At 38.2% G+C, this 17,701-nt stretch overlaps 2 protein-coding genes across 6 annotated transcripts; one reads left to right on the top strand and one right to left on the bottom strand.

Moving 5' to 3' along the window:
- Positions 1 to 1,754: 1,754 nt before the first annotated feature.
- On the top strand, positions 1,755 to 7,343 carry LOC131471690 (uncharacterized). Its single transcript, XM_058648375.1, has 7 exons — positions 1,755 to 1,890; positions 2,372 to 2,553; positions 3,185 to 3,304; positions 3,609 to 3,665; positions 4,094 to 4,300; positions 5,155 to 5,277; positions 6,141 to 7,343. Exons 2-7 carry the CDS (start codon positions 2,377 to 2,379, stop codon positions 6,198 to 6,200), a joined length of 744 nt encoding a protein of 247 aa, XP_058504358.1. The 5' UTR covers positions 1,755 to 1,890; positions 2,372 to 2,376; the 3' UTR covers positions 6,201 to 7,343.
- Positions 7,344 to 8,305: 962 nt separating this feature from the next.
- Positions 8,306 to 13,255, bottom strand: LOC131471691 (uncharacterized). 5 transcript variants are annotated; one of them, XM_058648379.1, is made up of 9 exons: positions 13,117 to 13,254; positions 12,910 to 12,973; positions 12,695 to 12,774; positions 11,099 to 11,230; positions 10,907 to 11,017; positions 10,743 to 10,799; positions 9,333 to 9,485; positions 8,889 to 9,005; positions 8,306 to 8,772 (listed from the first exon to the last, which is right to left on the bottom strand). In XM_058648379.1, the coding sequence occupies exons 4-9, from the start codon at positions 11,204 to 11,206 to the stop codon at positions 8,689 to 8,691; spliced, it is 630 nt and encodes a 209-aa protein (XP_058504362.1). In that variant the 5' UTR covers positions 11,207 to 11,230; positions 12,695 to 12,774; positions 12,910 to 12,973; positions 13,117 to 13,254; the 3' UTR covers positions 8,306 to 8,688. The 5 variants fall into 5 exon arrangements, with proteins under 5 accessions (XP_058504362.1, XP_058504360.1, XP_058504364.1 ...); XM_058648377.1 differs by lacking the exon at positions 12,910 to 12,973 and having other exon boundaries at positions 13,117 to 13,255; XM_058648381.1 differs by lacking the exons at positions 12,910 to 12,973; positions 13,117 to 13,254 and having other exon boundaries at positions 8,878 to 9,005; positions 12,621 to 12,703.
- Between the last annotated feature and the right edge of the window lie 4,446 nt (positions 13,256 to 17,701).

The following is a 17,701-nucleotide window of genomic DNA, read 5'->3' as shown; positions in this document are numbered from 1 at the left end:
TTTTTCTCATTTTTACGACAGGTCGTCTAATACATTTGTTCAGCTCTGTATATAATGTTTCGTTTATACTAGTTAGTGTATTTCACAAATGTATTGAATATAATAAATATGATGAATCTCAATGCAACAGCTTTTAAAAGTGGAGTGGCTCAGTGGTTAAGACCCTGTGTGCAAAAGACTTCATGGTCGCAAGTTCAACTCCACCCCTGGCTGATTGTACTCAATTCCCTTGTAAGTCACTTTGGATAAAAGCGTCTGCTAAATGACATGTGATGTAAAAGCAGGAACAGTCATCACAGATATATGACAATATCTATAATCTAAGAACACATCTTGTCTCGTGTCATGGTATATATACATGTATATATACAGTATATATATATATATATATATATATATATATATAGCCAATGGTCCAAAAGCAACTTTACCCAATAACAGCTCTTCTCAAAGTCATGAGTTTATATCTTCAAATACAGTAAAGAGAAACTTTCTTCAAATAATAAGGAACACATTGAACAGTGTTTGTCATTGTTTTCTCTTTACTGACACATTGCCGAGAATGGGGATTCCATGATTAAGGAAAACCAGTAAATCCACCACCCAAAAAAATGATGTCACTAAACTAAATGGTATGAAGCATGGCTGCAGTTTCAACAACAGCATGATCGTTGTTAATATCTGCACTACTTCACAGTTCATGCACTACTCACCATTATTGTCATAAACAATTCATCTGTCAATTATTTTCTTGATGAATGGATAGATTAACTGGATTAACTGGCAGGAAGTGTAATTGCCAAACTTTAAAATATGATGTGGATGTTTTCAAATATCTTGTTGTATCCACAAAACAAACTTTTTTGCTATATGGAGGAAAAAAGTATAAGTTATTCACATTTGAGAAGGAGAACAATCTGACAACTTATATTAATTATAAAAAACACTTGATAGTTGAAAATAGTTGACGATTCATTTCATACTTTTGATGACATTTCCTTCATATTTTCACTTTGAGCCGATGATAAATATATAAATACAACAATGAAATACAAGGTTTATAATATGATACAAGTGGGCGGGACCACGTTGAATAGACAGCAAACGGCAGGTAATTCAGGTAAAGCTGAGCAACAATTATGTACAGTATAATATAATATATATATATATATATGTGTGTATTAAAAGTCAGTAAACGTACCTCAGCGACAGAACATTGACTGTAAACTTGGAAGGACTCTTTGACCTGCAGAGTTCTCACGTGTAAAACAAGTATGGAGCCTTTGGAAGCGACATTTTTATCACCACCATCATCTTTGTTTGGCTCTTCGCTGCATTTGTCCGCCATCTTCACTCACCGGTGTCTTCGTCTTCGTCTCCTGTGTCAGGACAGGTGTGGGGACACATAGGTGACTCGGGTCCGCGGGAGCGCGCATAGCTTGTGACAGTTCTATGACGGGATTTTTATGACGTGCACAGCTGCTGGTCCCCGGACTAAACTAACACTACAGTATAGCTCATGTTATAGATGTGAAACAGCTGTTATTGTTATTATTGTTATAATTATTATTATTATTATAATATCATACTGTGCACACGTCTCTGTATGTAATGATGAAGCATTCCTTGAATAAACCTGACGTAATATTCATATAAATCATATAATATCGCATATAAATAAATACTCACAGATTTAAATCAAAGGGTTAAAACTTCACTTCGTTCCCTTCTTCCCGTAAAAAGGGGGCGGGACTTCAGCGAACAGGGCGCAGCTGCTAATGCTAGCTCGTCTCTCCTCCAACAACAACAACAACAACAACTGCGCAGTTTAATAACAACAGTTTAGCTCAGACACGCTTCACTTCTCTTCTCATCTAACAACACGACACGGTGAGTGTGTTTCACGCTGTTTCACCTTCTAAAGTCAACTTTAAAGTCGCTGTTAGTTTGTCACGCGCTGAGTTAGCAGCAGAGTCATTGCGCACTGTCTCAGGAGCGTCAGACTGACGCACGCAGGGAGTTGGTACATGCCATTTGCTGTGTGTCTTTATAGCGCCATTATACATGTACTACACATGTACTACACATTCATGTCATTTCAATGTCCAGCTCTTATTTTGATTGTCATTGTTTCTGTGATTTTCTTGCTGTATTTCTATGTCGTTATAAAGCACTTTGAGTTTCCCTACGTATGAAGTGAGTGCGACACAGATCATCTAGTGTCCGGTGGGTAAGGGTCTGTTTTCTGTGGTGAGCCAGTGAGCATCTATGTCTCATGCTGGTTCTTTGTGTCCATATCTCTAACAACCTCAGAGAAACTGAACATTTTAATGTGATTCAGCAAATCTATTTATTTTTGTCTCCATCTCAGGCAGGATGTCAGTCTCCATCACCAAAGCTGAGGGGGTCTCTGTGTTTACTTTGACCTTTGACCCCAAAAGTGCTTTGCCGCCCCTGTGCCAAATCTTCCAGGCTCTTTGCTGCAGTCCTGTGTGGTGCTCTGTGTCCAAGCACCTGCGGGGTGTCCAGGGCAAGGCTCACTCAGTCCTCGGGGTGAGTTACAACCTTGTTTTTAAAAAAAATATTATTTATAAAAAATGATTATAGACTTAAAAGCTGCAGTGTGTAACTTTTGTTATTATAAATATTATTCTGCCTGTTTACTCTCCATGAACAGAAACATTATTTTTATGCTGTATCAGTTATTTCTGTTATTCTCTGTTGCACTAAACTAGGATAAGGGATTAAGCCGGGCTATGTTACTTATACTTGCTGAATTTAGCCTCCCTAAATCCGTTGCAAGAAAGATTCAAGATTCAAGTTTTTATTTGTCACATGTGGATGTACAAGTACACCCCCGGTGAAATGACTTTAAAACAATAATTAACCAATTGTCAATTTTATTCTTTGCGGGTTAGCATTGGTCGTGAGGAGCTAATGTGCAAACAAGAATAACAAAACAAAAAAAAAGTTTTTATATGTTGGACACCTACAAACTAACCTGTGTTTACAGTACAGAGCAGTGTAGAATAGTATAAAACAGTTATTTTGCTCAGATAAGCTCTGTAAGTATTTATATCAGGGATACTTGTGACCGTATCACAAGTGTTTCCATTATAAGCTGAGACACAGTTTCAGTTTGTGTTACGTTTCATTGGTTCATGCTGTGTTTCCTTCTTCACAGACTCTGCACATTATGGTTGGACTGCTCTACATTGGACTGGGAACAATTCTTCTTTCCTCTGGAAGTGGTTCAGGTTGGCGAATGGATGAAACACGGTATCCTCTTTGGATGGGAGCATTCGTAAGAAACCTCATTTATTTATCGTAAACTCACCAGAATATTCTCATTGAAGATTTTCAGCGCGCAAACACTAAGTGATACTGACGAACCTGAATGTATTTCAAATGGGTTCATTTTTATGACATTTTTAAGACAAAAAAAAAGATAAAATAAAAATGGAAAAAAGAGAATTGGAAGGAAAACTAAAATGGAATTTGGGAAAAAATAAGATGGATTTCATCGGGCTCAATTTGAGTGAACATCACTTAAAAATATACACATGTAAATGTAAATAAAGTGGCATCTTTTTTTTTGTTTTCTCTAGTTTATCGTGTTTGGCATCGTGAGTTTTTTGTCAGAGAAGTTCCCGAGTCCATGTCTGGTGAGTCGTCCTCATGTTGCCTTGCAGATAACAAGATAACAAGGTTATTGTTATCTTGTTACCCTCCATCAAGGAGGTTATGTTTATCTGTAAGTTTGTCCTTCTGTTAACTACTACATGAATCAATGTTTTGGTAAGAATCTACCCACTGATGTCTAGAGATGTCAGGATTAACCGGTTTTACGTTTAACCAAAATTATTAGTAAGGATAATGACAAGTATGTGGTGAGGTTGTGGTGACAGAGTGTGAAATCCTTGGTGGAGGTCTGTGTCCTCCGAGTGCTCTCGTTTTTCCTAGTGTTGATCTTGGACTCGATATTATTTGGTAGATTTCACTCACACCCTTGTCGTATATGTTGAGGTTTTCAGGTTAAAGTTAAGATGCTGTTGGAGTTTGTACATGAACTGACTCTGGTTGTACTGTGTAGGTCACCATGAGTGTGACTCTGAACATGGCAGGCGCTGTCTTTGCTGTGGCAGCCTTCATCCTCTACGCCGTCAATATGAACGACGCATCGCTGTACTGGATGTGTAGGAGTGACGATGACGATTACAGGTTCAGCGACCCGAAGACGCCGTCTGTAGAGCAGGACCGGATCCTGCAGACTTGTCTGTCTGGCCGCCTTCTGGTCCTGGTGAGTGGAGTCAAAATGAAGACGTGCTGGATTTGTGTTTCATCGGCTTCAATTATAATTTATTAGTACATCATCATACCATGAGAGCTGCTCCAAAGAGTTCACAGCAGGATTTACAGAGGAAACCATAGTCCTATGTACATATGTTGGTTATGAATTCATTGTTGGAGGATAAAGCAGTAGAAGACGGATGGATGCACCCAACTTTCATGAATCTTTTACCTGAGATGTGTGAAATGTTTCTGTCCAGCTTTAATGAATGATTTCAATCTTCAAAATTCAAAAGATGAGCTGGCGCTTGATATAAATACAAAAATCTCATTCTGTGGTTTTGTCCAAATGAAAAGAATTTGTAATTCTCTTCTTTGTATTGCCTTTTTGCTCGTGACGACACAAATTGAGTAACCAAAACAATATCTCCAATAAGGAGGCGGGTACATAAAGTAAAATGAAATAAATAAATAAAATATGAATCATGTACACATGGTATGCATTAGAATTGAGTACAACAAACATACTGTTTATTTACCGTCTCCTCTTAAACATGCAAACAACCTGTTGCATAAGATGACAAGACTAGTATTTGATAATAAGCTTTTCAATGTTGCATTCATATGTATGAAATAATACTTTAGTATTTAGTAGTTTGTGTTTTTTGTGAGTCTTACTGATTCTGACGACTCCGGGTCCTGATCTTGCAAGGCTGGTTTCCCCCTAACAGACAGTAGGGGGCAGTACAAGACGTTTAACCATAACAATGACTCTGGAGCTGTTACATTAGGGTGAATCATTGTAGGTTGAATATTTTCTTTATATTTTTGCTCTGTGTGTGTGTGTGTGTGTGTTCTCACCAGCTGCTGCTCAAAAGCATCAATGGTGTGCTGTTGGTCTTGTCTTTGCTGGAGTTCTGTGTCACCATCTCCTGTGTGGTCTTGGGGATAAAGGCTCTCATGAGCCAGGAGAAGTTTACTCACAAGGTAAAGTCAGTCAAATCATGTTGTTTTAGTCTACAGTGTCAAATTGTTCACTTGATATTAGGGCTGCAGCCGTTGTAAATTAATTGCCAACTTTGCAATTTCATACAGAATTCAGAGCCTTAATTTTGAAAGATTATTTTTGCTAGATTTGACAGTTCATTGGCATTTGAAAAAAGAATCAGTGAGTGTAAATGTCCATAAAATAACCATTAGCATATGTTAGTAATTCTCAGAATTGAAACTGTTACAAGTTTGAAAACTACAGTGATGTTCATTTTTATTCATCACCATGAACTGTGTGTGTAGCAGGGACATCTGTGCGCTCTGAGTTTGTGTTCTCATCTACGGGTAATATGCAAATAAAAAAGAGAGCTACACTCTTTTATTGGTGCCGTCAGTAACATTATTACATTTTAGTCGGCTGTTAGAGCTTCCTCCTGTTGTCAGTGATTTAGTGGTTATTCCATCCTACTCTACTGAGTGCTGCATGTTATGAAAACTGTTAATAAAGTAAAAAATTATTCAAACTGATAGGAAAATAATGAACACTGTGACGTCTGTGGTGTATTAGGCCATGTTTCCACTGATTGGAAAGGTTTGGTTTGGTACAGTGTAGTACGTAATGTTTTAAGCGTTTCCATTGGGAATAGTACCACGATAACAAGCCCCAACCTTTTCATTCTTTGACAACCTTCTCTTTGGGTACCGGAGTAAAACGGTACGGTATGCTCTAGCTGAACAGTCAGCTGATTGGGTGACGGAAAAACATCACTTACCGCACCGCACCAAACCAAACCGCACCATAATGGAAATGCAGCATTTTAATTTGCCTGATTTCATTTTTCTTTATTTCTCTCTGTCAGATTACGTCTGAACCAGAACTCTACAAACCACTTCTGGAGGAAGTAACTCTTAACGCCTGAACTGCAGCGTCTCTGTAGCGTGTCAGTCATCAGTGCTTTACATTATCCAGCTTCTAAACCCTGTATATCATCTGTAATATGTTTGCACTCGTAGTTTTGATGCATGTGTTGCTTTGATTAGGATTTTGAATGAGTTTTCCTTCCATTTCATCACCATAAAGATTTCTATTTCATTTATATTTTACTTTTCTATTATCAGCTTCATTGATTCTTGTCCTTTCAAAAAATGTCACATTTTAAAGGAGGTTCATGTCCCATGTGTGTGTGTGTATGCTGTGTGTATTGATTGGATTGAGTCACTTTTGTTTAACCTGTGATGGGAAATAACTCCGTTGTAATGTGCTTGTAGATTAATTGTTTTTGTATTTTCTTTGCTTATTTAATTTCTATTCTATTGCACTAGAGTAAAATATATTTTTTTATTTGATTTAAAACTTGCACGACATGTAATAACAATATGGTGGATTGTTTATTTAAACCCCCATCACATTAAATTGAATCAGTAACATTTGGTTTTCTTGTATGAAACAGTAGATTGTGTTTAGTTACAACTGTCATCATTCCAGTGAGTCCTAAAAACAGACCAGGTGTAGTGGTTGAAATCATGCTAAACGTAAAGCTCTAGTTTGTAACTTTTAAATCAAAACAAATCTGGTACATTTAAACAGTTTAAAGTGCTGATGTGTTTTTTTGTTTCTGTGTCTGTGGCGAAATACCCTCGCTTACACACAGAGTGACACATTGTACGTCTCTGACCAGCTGCCTGATGATGTGCCTGCGTGCATTAATCACAGCTGCTGCTGTTCCCTTCACCACGCAGCTCTAATTAAATGTCCTGGATTTAGTCTTGCATCCGACAAACCAAAGTACTGCAGAAACAGAATCAGATGACAACCTTGCTTTTATGTATGTGTGTAAGAGAGAGAGAGAAAGAGAAAACGAGGTCATGGACTGCAGGGTCTCAGAGACTGCAGACTTTCAGTCAATACTAAGAAATCAACAGGGGGCATAGGAGGTTTTGCTCTGGAGCGTCGTATAACATTTTATATTCATGTACACGTTTACAATTTAGAGAATTCATTTTGGTGGATTGTTCTCTGATGTAACAATGCTTCTTGGCAATAAAACCTATGGTGGAAAGTCTGTTTATTTCCCTTTTAAATGGTTGCTACATTTGTAAGGAAAGTGCATTTGTGGGATGAGCAGCGGCGGCCTGTCATCATTGGGGGCAGTGATCTCAATGCAGAGATATCCAGATGAGATTCTGCAACCAGTAGCAATCCCATATCTCCACAGTCTGAGACTGAAGATGACAACGCTCGCCCCCACAGTGGGTTTATCAGAGACTATTGTTATAACAAAATTATTGCTTATGTACTCAGTCCTCATCTTAACTTTATGTACATGTGTCACAACCACAGCTCGCTGCAGCTCATTGCTTAACCCAGCCTTTTTCAAACTACAGGGCATGGAGACTCTCCGGGGGGGGGGCGCGAGTTCTGTTTTTTTTCCTAACTAAAGTTTAACAGGCGGAACTTTTGGTCTCGCTGTAAGCTGGACTCATTTAAGTGACGTACCACAACAAAACCTACACTGGTAACAAGGTTTGGATAATAGAGAAGTTTCTGAGGGGCAAAAAGAAAACTGTGCAACTAACAACGAGCCAACGTCAGCCGAACGGAACAATGATTCACGACGACCAAAACCCAAGACCAGAAAATGCCACCAAAGACCTCTCTGTGTGTTGTCTCATAACATTGACAGGGGACAGCATTTGTATTGTTAAAACAAAAAAATGAATTGAACAGCAAATGATTGATATTTGTAAAGTATTCTTTGTTATCCAAATGTATTTAAAAATGACACTATTATAGTAATAATTGCACATTTCATATTTTTATTTGAAAATTGCTTTCTCACAAAGCAATATTGAGGTTATTTGTGTCGCTAAAGCAAAAATGTCGCAACAGAGAAAGTTTGGGGACCACTGGCTGAACCACATTACAAGAACAGGTGTTTGCTTTTGCAGACAGAGGCTACATCCTGTTCCTCTCTGTACGATCGCTGTCTTGAATATATTCAATAACGACCCAACTCAGAACATCTGTTTGAACACTTTATTCTGACAACCTTGCTGAAATTTCCATCACACTACATCCACAACACAAGACACAAAACATCCTGATATTTCACAGATTTTCAAAGTAAAAGTGATTATTGTGATATGGACTGAAATCTTAATTATTAAATAAATCTAAAATAGAGTACGGTAATAACATTGACAACTCATTAAAACGTCAAACAAGCTTATATATATAGATACGTTCTTTAATGTTGACAACAAATGTGTTATTGTTGCTATATTAAAAAATATTTTTCTAGTAAATATATTTATTTATATATGATATTCTGTCATTGCTCTGTGTTTAAAGGGCGGTAACATGATATCCAGATGTGGCCAGATGTGAGCAACAGTATAATCATGTGTTTATTTGAAATAATGTGAAGCACCAGGACTCGTCATGACAAGTTCCTCCAACTTCAGCTGCTGATCGTCAATATTTTGTTCATGCTGATGGAATAAAACAAAGTTTATTAATATCTTGTGAACACCGACTTACAAGACATTGAAAACCTTGGTCTTTATCTTTTGGATCACGACATTTGTTCACTTTACTTTCTTTATACCTCCTCCTCTTTCTCCCTGGTCAAATCTTTGATTCCCATAATAGCAAACTGTACATTGATGAACAGCTGAAGGACAGTGAAGGCGATCAGTGTGATGTCCATACATCTTAACAGGCTCTGATGGGGGAGAACAGTGTGAAGACAGTGTGTGAGACATTCATCAAAACTGCTTTTCATACTTGGAATTGAGTAGAACATCTGCAGAAGTTAGTTATAAATCAATGATGAAGGAGGAAAACCAAGTACATACAGAATGGACTGTAAACTCTATATAAGGACCCACTTTTTAAAGATGGCAAATTATTCTGACTCAAATCACAACACACAGTGACGAGAGCAAATTCTGTGTTTGGGGACCACCAAACATGTCTCGTGACCCATCTGTGGGTCCCGACCCAGTGTTTGGGAACCACTGCCGTATATGAACTGTAGAAACTTGCTTACCTGAGCAATGAGCGCCAGCTTCCTGCAGATGTCGTCACCTTTATCATCACACATCCAGAGGAGAGAAGCATCTCGTACATCGACGACGTAAAGCGCGAAGCCAGTGATGGCAAAGACGGCTGCTGAGATGTTCATGAACACGCTGAAGCCCATCTGAGAGGAAACATTCAGTCAACTCAGATTCCAGACTCCAGGTGGCGCTCAAGCACTGGTGAGGGCTCCTTTTGAAAGACACAGCTACCCATTTATTTCTAATGTAATATTATATTTTCATGTGGCCCATATAGCATCAATATGTAATATTATAAGTTGTCATTTCTGTGAGACAGCAGTGGTGTTCTTACAGAATCATTTTGTAGAAACTTGTTGAGTCGATCTTTCCAACAATATGATTCAAAATGCAAGTGCTTAGCTGTTGTGACATTAGCCAAAAAAATACAGACACACGTTACAGATGCTTTAACACTGACACTCTTTTCCTTCTGCGCTGCCATGTTTGAATAAAGAAATAAAGATATTTCTGTGTAATATACACAAAATAAACAGATTTGGGCTCTTTTCTGAATGAACAAATACAATGTTTCTGTCAATATCCTTATTACAAGTGACATTATCCTAAACCCAGGACAAGGTAAACCTGGATTAAACTAAACCAACGGGACACGGTTGCTTCCATTATACCAGGCTCTTAAAAGGGAATTAAAGCTTCTTTCATTAATGATTTGATTTTTTTTTATCTAATTATTAAAATGAATGCAGTATTCGTCCATAATTCTAACACAAGTGAGATTACAGACCTCAAACTGGCGGGCCAATCTATTCCTGTGGCCCGCCACTTGATACCAACTTAAAGTGTCTGTTTCTGATGTTTATAAATATAGCATCATTTTCGTTCCATATCAAACCCTTTTCTTTTGAAATTCATGTTATGATGGTATGTCATCAACAGTTGACTGACTAGATGTTTGTCACCCCTGGTGTGGATTGATATTACAGTCAAGCACAGACATGTTAAACGTGTGTTTAAGTGTAAACTCATACATTCTGCTGGCTTCACGGATAAGACTAAAAAACTACATCAACTACACTTGGTAGCGATACTCCACTTCACCCTTAGATGTCACTATATCCTAAGAATCTAAATCTAAAAACGTTCCGTCATATGACAATAACAATATCAGAATTTCAAAAGAAAAGTGTAAATGTTGATATGGATCGATGTATACTATATATATTAAATAAAATATATTCATGATGCAAAATTAATCTATTTATATCAAAAACAAACAGAAATGACTCATTATAACTCAACTGTAAGTAGTGAGCCACATTAAATCATTTGGAGGGGCCACATCTGGCCCGTGGACCGCGATTTGACAGTGTCCATTGAGTTTGGAGGATTTGACTCACCAAGCATGAGGACGGGAACTGTCCTGCCAAAATGGACAGGATTCCAGTCACAATGAACTGATGAGACATGAACACAAACTATTTGTCAGTGATAATCAAGCACAGGCTGCAATACGTTGTCATCACTGACACACAACATTAATAATCGGAGTGTGATATTCTACCACAGCAGCCAGCCAGTAAGCAGCTCCTAAGCTTGTCACATCTCCAGGATGTGTGCTCGTACGTCCTGGACCGAGACCAATGTTGAACACACCAACCATGATCTGAACAGTCTGTAAAAAAGATTCACAGCATTTCAAACTCTCTGTCTCAGTCATTGTCTTCAGTACAGATACAGTGATTCAATGTCTTACTCCTAGCGTGGTCGTGACTATGGTCTGGATCTGCTCCTGGTACAGTGAGCAGCAGCAGCCTGGTCTGTGGCAGATATCCTTCAGGATTTGACACAAAGGTGGAAACATGCTGTGTCCGTGGCACAGTTCTGCCTGTAAGTTTGAATGAGAACAACACACGCACACATGCTGGTGACTTCAGATGACAATACATTGACCATTGACTTACATACTACTACTGACCTAACCCTAATACAAAGTCTGAACCCTTTCTCTGGTTCACGCACGCACACACACACACATCACTTCAAACAGAATAAGAGACCCTTACTTTCTCAGAGCTTTGATCAGAGATGGAAATGTGTCTCTTCCTGTCCAACTCGTTGAATTATGGAGGTGTTGACTGTGTGTGTGTGTGTGTGTGTGCATGCAGAGGAGACTGGGTCAGTGTATGAATGTCTCAAACTCTCAGCACCTGCCAAAGTAAACAGAACCAACAACCCTATCAAATCCAAACACACGTGCTCCAGCTTCTGTTTTGTTGTAAAGCAGCAAGATTACACTTTATTATTAAGTTTGTCTGTTCCAGAATATTAAGCTGCCAAAACAAAGGCATTGCTACTTTTAGTTTGGTTTATGCATACATGCAGGTTCCTGTAAATGTACAGCATTTTTACATTTAGCTTTATATTACAGTGCAGTGTACAGTGTTTGTAGTGCAGCCTGAATCTATAAAACAATATTTTCCATTTTTCACACATCCAAATAGCTTTCCCTGAATTCCCTGAAACCTCACTCTCAACAACCACTGAAATGAATGATCTCACTTTTCCTATATTTGACCATAAAAACGTATATAAAATTCAGTTCAAAACTCTAAACTGAATGTATGTAACAAATTTAAAAGTTACAGTGTTGTTTCAAAATGTAGAAGCAGAGATCAGAGGAGCACAAGTGTCGTTCTCTCTCACGTCCCTTTATTTACGCTATGCTGAAAAATTAACATGGAGTTTTTGATCAATAACACCAACACAATCCTGCCTACTGTGCCTTTTATTCACACCTGCTGTGTATCTGTTTGTTGGCAGTTAAACTCATACATTAAGGATGAATTTTGATTAAGTTATAATGTATATACAGTCCATTCACACTGTGGAAAATGGAATGCTCTTTATGGAGGTTTGCTTTTATGGGTGCTCGTTCTACTTACGATCATTTATTGTTTTGTGGAAAATAATATATAACAAATAAGTTATTTAACTGGTGCTTTTATTTTGAAGAAATCAAACAGGTGACAGGAAGTAGTCGTTCTGTTGCTGCATATCAACAGCAAACTAGATCACTACAGTTACAGGAGTCTGGGAGTTGGTGAGCTGTGTATATTCAACATCATGAGTTGTATAGTTTTAATTTATTTGAGTTATTGCTTATTTTTTTCAATTTCTTTTTGTGTTGTTTGAGATGTAATTGTTTTTGTTCTATCCATCTTTACAATCCTCTGTCCCAGACTCGGTGTTACAGGTGTGACGAAAATGTCAATCACCGTCATCAAAGACAAGCGAGTGCCTGTGGTCACTGTGGCGTCTGCGGCGTCTGCCAGACACAGCAGGATTTCACCTCTGTGTCTAATCCTGAGGATTCTGTGCAGTAACTGCTGCTCCTGCAACGGGCAGATGCAACCTGACGTCAGTGCAGCTCTGGGGGTGAGAGAAAATTATTTATTATTAATAATTCTGTGGCTTATATGTGCATTTGTAAACCGTTCACTCCCCTGCACCAAAGTCCATAGATTGAGAGTCTTGTTGAGATTTACCTCAGTGTCACAAACTTACCACAAGGTTTATCTGGTCATTTTCCTCTTTGGACTTTGGTGTTGGAGAGCGAGCAGTTTACAAACTTCAGTTTCCAGCCAGAAAAAGGTGAGATAGTGAAGCGGTCAACACATTTTTAAGATAGGTGACTTTAAGAGGCTTGCGTTTGCTGTTCAGTACTTCATACACATGCAGTACACTTGAAAAAGCAACAACCCTGAACAATACCTTTAAGATTTTGTTGTTGTTGTTGTTGTTGTTGTGGAGTTTATGACGGTTACGGTTTCACATCTCTTTCAGACGATTCAGATCATGGTGGGCTTGTTCAATATCGGACTCGGGATGGGGAGAACCAGCACACGTCCTGGGGATTTGGCTGGTTTGAGAGCTGCATACTGGCTTGGTGCTGTGGTAAATCCATGAAAATTCATTCATTCATTCATTCATTCATTCATTCAAACAAACAGCAGTCAATCAATCTAGCACCTTTCACACAGGTTAAAATGGGCCGTACAAATGACAAAATTATTTTGACGTGAACAATGACATGTTATTGTTGTTATTATTATTATTATAATAATTATCATTATTATTATTATAAGCATATGTATTTATTTGTTATAATAGATGAAATTAAAATAAAATGAATTCAAAACAGATAAAAACAACTTATAGTATTGTCAGATGGGTAATATAGCAGCACAGTGGAGTTGTGCTTGTGTCAGACAATACAGTGTGATTGCATTCATTATATAGTGTAGTAATTTAGTTAGAATTGAATAAAATCTGCATTTTCCTTAATTTTGTTTGTATTTCTGTGCTGCCCAATTTAAACCAAAACAAAACAAATTACTGCTTTTTCATAAAGAGATAAAATCAATATTGAGCAGAATTAATTCAGTCCATTGGTCTGGCCCTCAACAATATTTTGGGGAAATCTCAAAACACCACACTTAGGTTTTTCATCTGCTCACCATCAGAATCGATTCATACACAGACAAAGAAATCCTGCATAGAACAGGTGTTTACCTTTAGATCTATCATTTATCTATATTTTTTAACATTAATCTAAATCAACTGTACAGTATTTCTCTTTTTAACTTAAATCAATGAACGTAAACCATTCACATGTATCATATATGGCTAAAAAATGATTTTTTAACAGCCCACACAAAATGGTGTGTATATGAAATATTTTTAAATGTTCTTAACTTCACCACCGCATAGTGCACACAAATCATACATACACACACACATATATATATATATATATATACACATATACATATATATATATATATATATGAATAGCAATAGGTTAATTGCTAACACATAGCACTAGTTCGATTAGCAGAGATAATTATTCACACAGAAATACAAAATTAACCACATTCTCAAATTCAACACACTCATATATGCCTCTGGTTGGTTTTAAACATTTTCTCACAAACGATTGATATATTAATGAAATAAGTGACTAATTAGCCGAGGTCGCAGCATGCGTTAGCATGCTATGCTAAGCGCTAATGACTACTACTCACCGGAGATTTCCCTCGATAAAATGACGATGTCCGGCAGCCATAAACACCTTCTACTAGGTGCGGATACCTTTCAGAACTAATAACTCGAAACAAATTAATGTTTTATCCAGTCTTTATCTAATTATCAGCATTAACTTGCTGTTATCATTAATGTCGGTGCAGGAAAAAAAACTGACAAGCCCGCGAAAAAAAACAAAGGAAGTGCGACCGTGACTAGCGCTTGTCTGTAACTAATGCGCACCCTGCTGGTAAAAATAAGGAACTACATCAACATACAACTTATTCAACTGTATAGCTCAACTAAAAATGTGGGAATACGCTGTTTAACTAAAGGGTGTTACAGCCGTAATACTTGTCTCTGTTTCTGTGATTGTACACAGCGCCACATACAGGCCTGGCATAGTACTCGACAGTTTTGGGGCGGTTTGGTGTTTGATAGGACTCATCGTTAAAAGAGTATGAATAGTAAATAAAATTGTATTTTTCTGAATCTGACTATCTGATGGCTTCCTGGGATATTTGTTGTTTCTTGTACAAATGATGCAAAAAGTCATCACTGTGTGATAAAGTGTCTGCTGTCCTCTCTTCAGTACGCTGCAGCAGGAAGTGTGTCACTGTTTTCCAGCCGCCGTCCTTCTCTTTACCTGGTGAGTAAAGTGTGAGACACAAACTGAAGTGAAATGACTGAAACTTTTTGGTTTAATATGAAATAGAGAACTCTTCATGATGACACTCCTCTGTGTCTCAGGCTGGTGCTGCTGTGTTGGTGAACATAGTTGGAATCATCTTCTCCATCGTCGGCGTCGTGCTGTACGCCCTCGACCTGGGAGACGCCTCTGTCGTGTGGATGTGCAGCAGGAATCACCAGCAAAGTGCTGATCATTTCGCTGACAGCTGCACATCCGTAGCTTACTTTGTTCAGGTTAGTGTTTCTTTAAAGCACTGGTTCTCAAAGCGTGGTGTGTGGACACTTGGGGGTTCACTAGTGCTGGGTCAATTGAAATAATTAAGAATGTATGTTAAAATGATGCCTTAAGGGAGAAAAATCATGAGAGTCCCTTTAACGTGATAACAAACAACTCTTCTGACTTTGTCACCACCAAATTTGACCGATTTAAAAAGTAAGATATGATATTCACCTGCTTTAGTCGCACCTGAAATGTCTCGATGTGAGTCAGTGTCTGCTAATGCACTGCCACACACATATTCTGGCCTATTTGCTTTAGTGGGGACCACAGCAGCTGAGCGTCTCAGTGTTTGAACACAAACGCTCTGGTATGAAACGATAGCCTGTAGACAAACACAGAGCTGTTTGAGCTACAGTCCTGCTCTGTGGCACTGCAGCATCACATCTGCTCTTCTTCCTGTTCTTCTCTACTTGATTTCCTCATCTTTAGGGATTTTAAATAAAGTGTAAGAGCTTTTCTGAGTTCGAGTTTAGACACATTTTCAGGACAAAGACAGCTCAGCTTGCTAGAAAACCAAAGGCAATAATGTGGGAGCAGGGACTCGTGAGTGAACGAGTAAAACCACTGAACCACTGTTTATATTGTTACTTTGTCACTATATGGACAAAAGTATGTGGCCACATGTTGAGTATTGAACAATCAGGCTTTGGACTCGGCTCCTTATCTCCATTGAAGGACAATGTCAACACTTCAGCATACCCACACGTTCTGGACAATGCTATGCAGCTTACTGTGTGGCAACAGTTTGACGAAGGTCCACACTGTGCTTTTCTAACATACTGTATGTAATGTGTGAAGGAAGGAAGAATATCTGCCTTTGCTTTACAAGCAGCTGTTCTAGCACAACAATAATAAGCAGTTGATCTTTTTTTGTTGTGTGATTTTTCAGCTTCTTAAATGTGAATATTGTCTGGCTTCTTTGCTCCATAACAAAGAAAGCATTAAAACTGAATGTGAATGTTGGTGATGACATGTGAGAACATCATTATTTCCAGATTTGTGAAACATTGTCAACACAAGTTTCATCATTTTGTCACGTTTCATCGTCCACACAACTGCAGGTCATCTGATTATCAGTCTTTCATTCAGTGTTCTCACGACTTTGCTCTGGACTGTTGTGTTTGTACAGTATCAGCAGAGTCTTGTTACATCTGTATCTTCTACATCTGTGTGTCTGAACCTTTACAAAAACAACGTTAAAAACATCCTGTAATGTTAAGTGTGGTGTATATGAAGTGTTCCTCAGAGACTCGACAGTGTCATTTCCTGAATCCCTGACGTATTGTTGTGTGTTTGTCAGAGTTTGTTGACAGGGACGGACGTTACTTTGATAGTCCTGGCTGTTCTTCAGCTGTGTGTCTGCATCAGCCTCACTGTTCTGCGCGCCAAGGCTTTGGTCAGTGAGGAGGAGGAGGAGGAGGAGGAACAGGTATGAGAGGATGCTTTACATGGTTGTAGCTACATTTGTTGTAAGTGTGGTTGTATGACTGCCCAGTGTGCACCAGTTTGAGTCATCGAGGCTCAGACAACCTTTTGTAAGTCTATGACATCTAGAGAATATTTGCCAGATTTTTGGAAGCTGAAGTTTGTGTCACTGTGTAAACATCACGCTCCCCTCACCAAAGTCCACAGGAAAAATCAACTATTTTACATGACAGCATGCAGGAGGTGGAGGATCACGAGGTAGAACATGGATGTTTTCAGAGTTTTCTGCTTCTCTCGAGGTGTACACTGACTATTACTCCGTGCCTCATTAAACCACACTTCAGTCATTTTAAATACAACATGAGCACCATATAAAACATACACATCTGTTTAGCAGACAGTGAAATTGTTGTTTATAATGAAGTTGATTTTGTTGTGTGTGCACAGGGTGGCAGAGGCGTTGACATTTACCAGCCAGTGTTGAAGGACGTTGTCATGACCACAGCTGGTGTTTAAAATCAACTCCTCACCCAAGCATAAGGATACACCACTGTTTTTGACCACCATGTCACATCCAATCACTTTTTCTCCAAACAACTTTGACATGGTCTCAAACTAAATGATCATGCGTTCCTGCACGTTCTTTTATTTACAGATTCAAACAAACACTTTTATTTTGAAATTCTGTGAAATATCATCACAAATAGTCATGATGTCGTTTCTAGCTGTTATCAAAAGTGAACCTCACAAAGACACCATTTCATATTAATGTTCTTTTAAGTGCTAAAAACGAAGGCAACTGAACTATATTAACAGACGTTTGCTTGGTTTTCTTGTTAGAATGTAAATGATGTTTTAAAATAAACTGGCTTGAATAAA

The sequence above is a fragment of the Solea solea genome, chromosome 13, assembly GCF_958295425.1.
Source record: "Solea solea chromosome 13, fSolSol10.1, whole genome shotgun sequence".
NCBI classification, from domain to species: domain Eukaryota; kingdom Metazoa; phylum Chordata; class Actinopteri; order Pleuronectiformes; family Soleidae; genus Solea; species Solea solea.
This window is presented reverse-complemented; position numbering and strand designations above follow the sequence as displayed.

Excerpts from the sequence above, each read along its gene's own strand:
- LOC131471690 (XM_058648375.1), top strand. The coding sequence starts at position 2,377 with ATGTCAGTCTCCATCACCAAAGCTGAGGGGGTCTCTGTGTTTACTTTG. Across the intron at positions 2,554-3,184 it reads AGGCTCACTCAGTCCTCGGG|ACTCTGCACATTATGGTTGG; the intron begins GTGAGTTACAAC and ends CCTTCTTCACAG. Across the intron at positions 4,301-5,154 it reads CTGGCCGCCTTCTGGTCCTG|CTGCTGCTCAAAAGCATCAA; the intron begins GTGAGTGGAGTC and ends TGTTCTCACCAG.
- LOC131471691 (XM_058648376.1), bottom strand. Across the intron at positions 9,006-9,332 it reads AGCTGGCGCTCATTGCTCAG|AGCCTGTTAAGATGTATGGA; the intron begins GTAAGCAAGTTT and ends CTCCCCCATCAG. Across the intron at positions 8,773-8,888 it reads CCAGGGAGAAAGAGGAGGAG|CATGAACAAAATATTGACGA; the intron begins GTATAAAGAAAG and ends TTATTCCATCAG.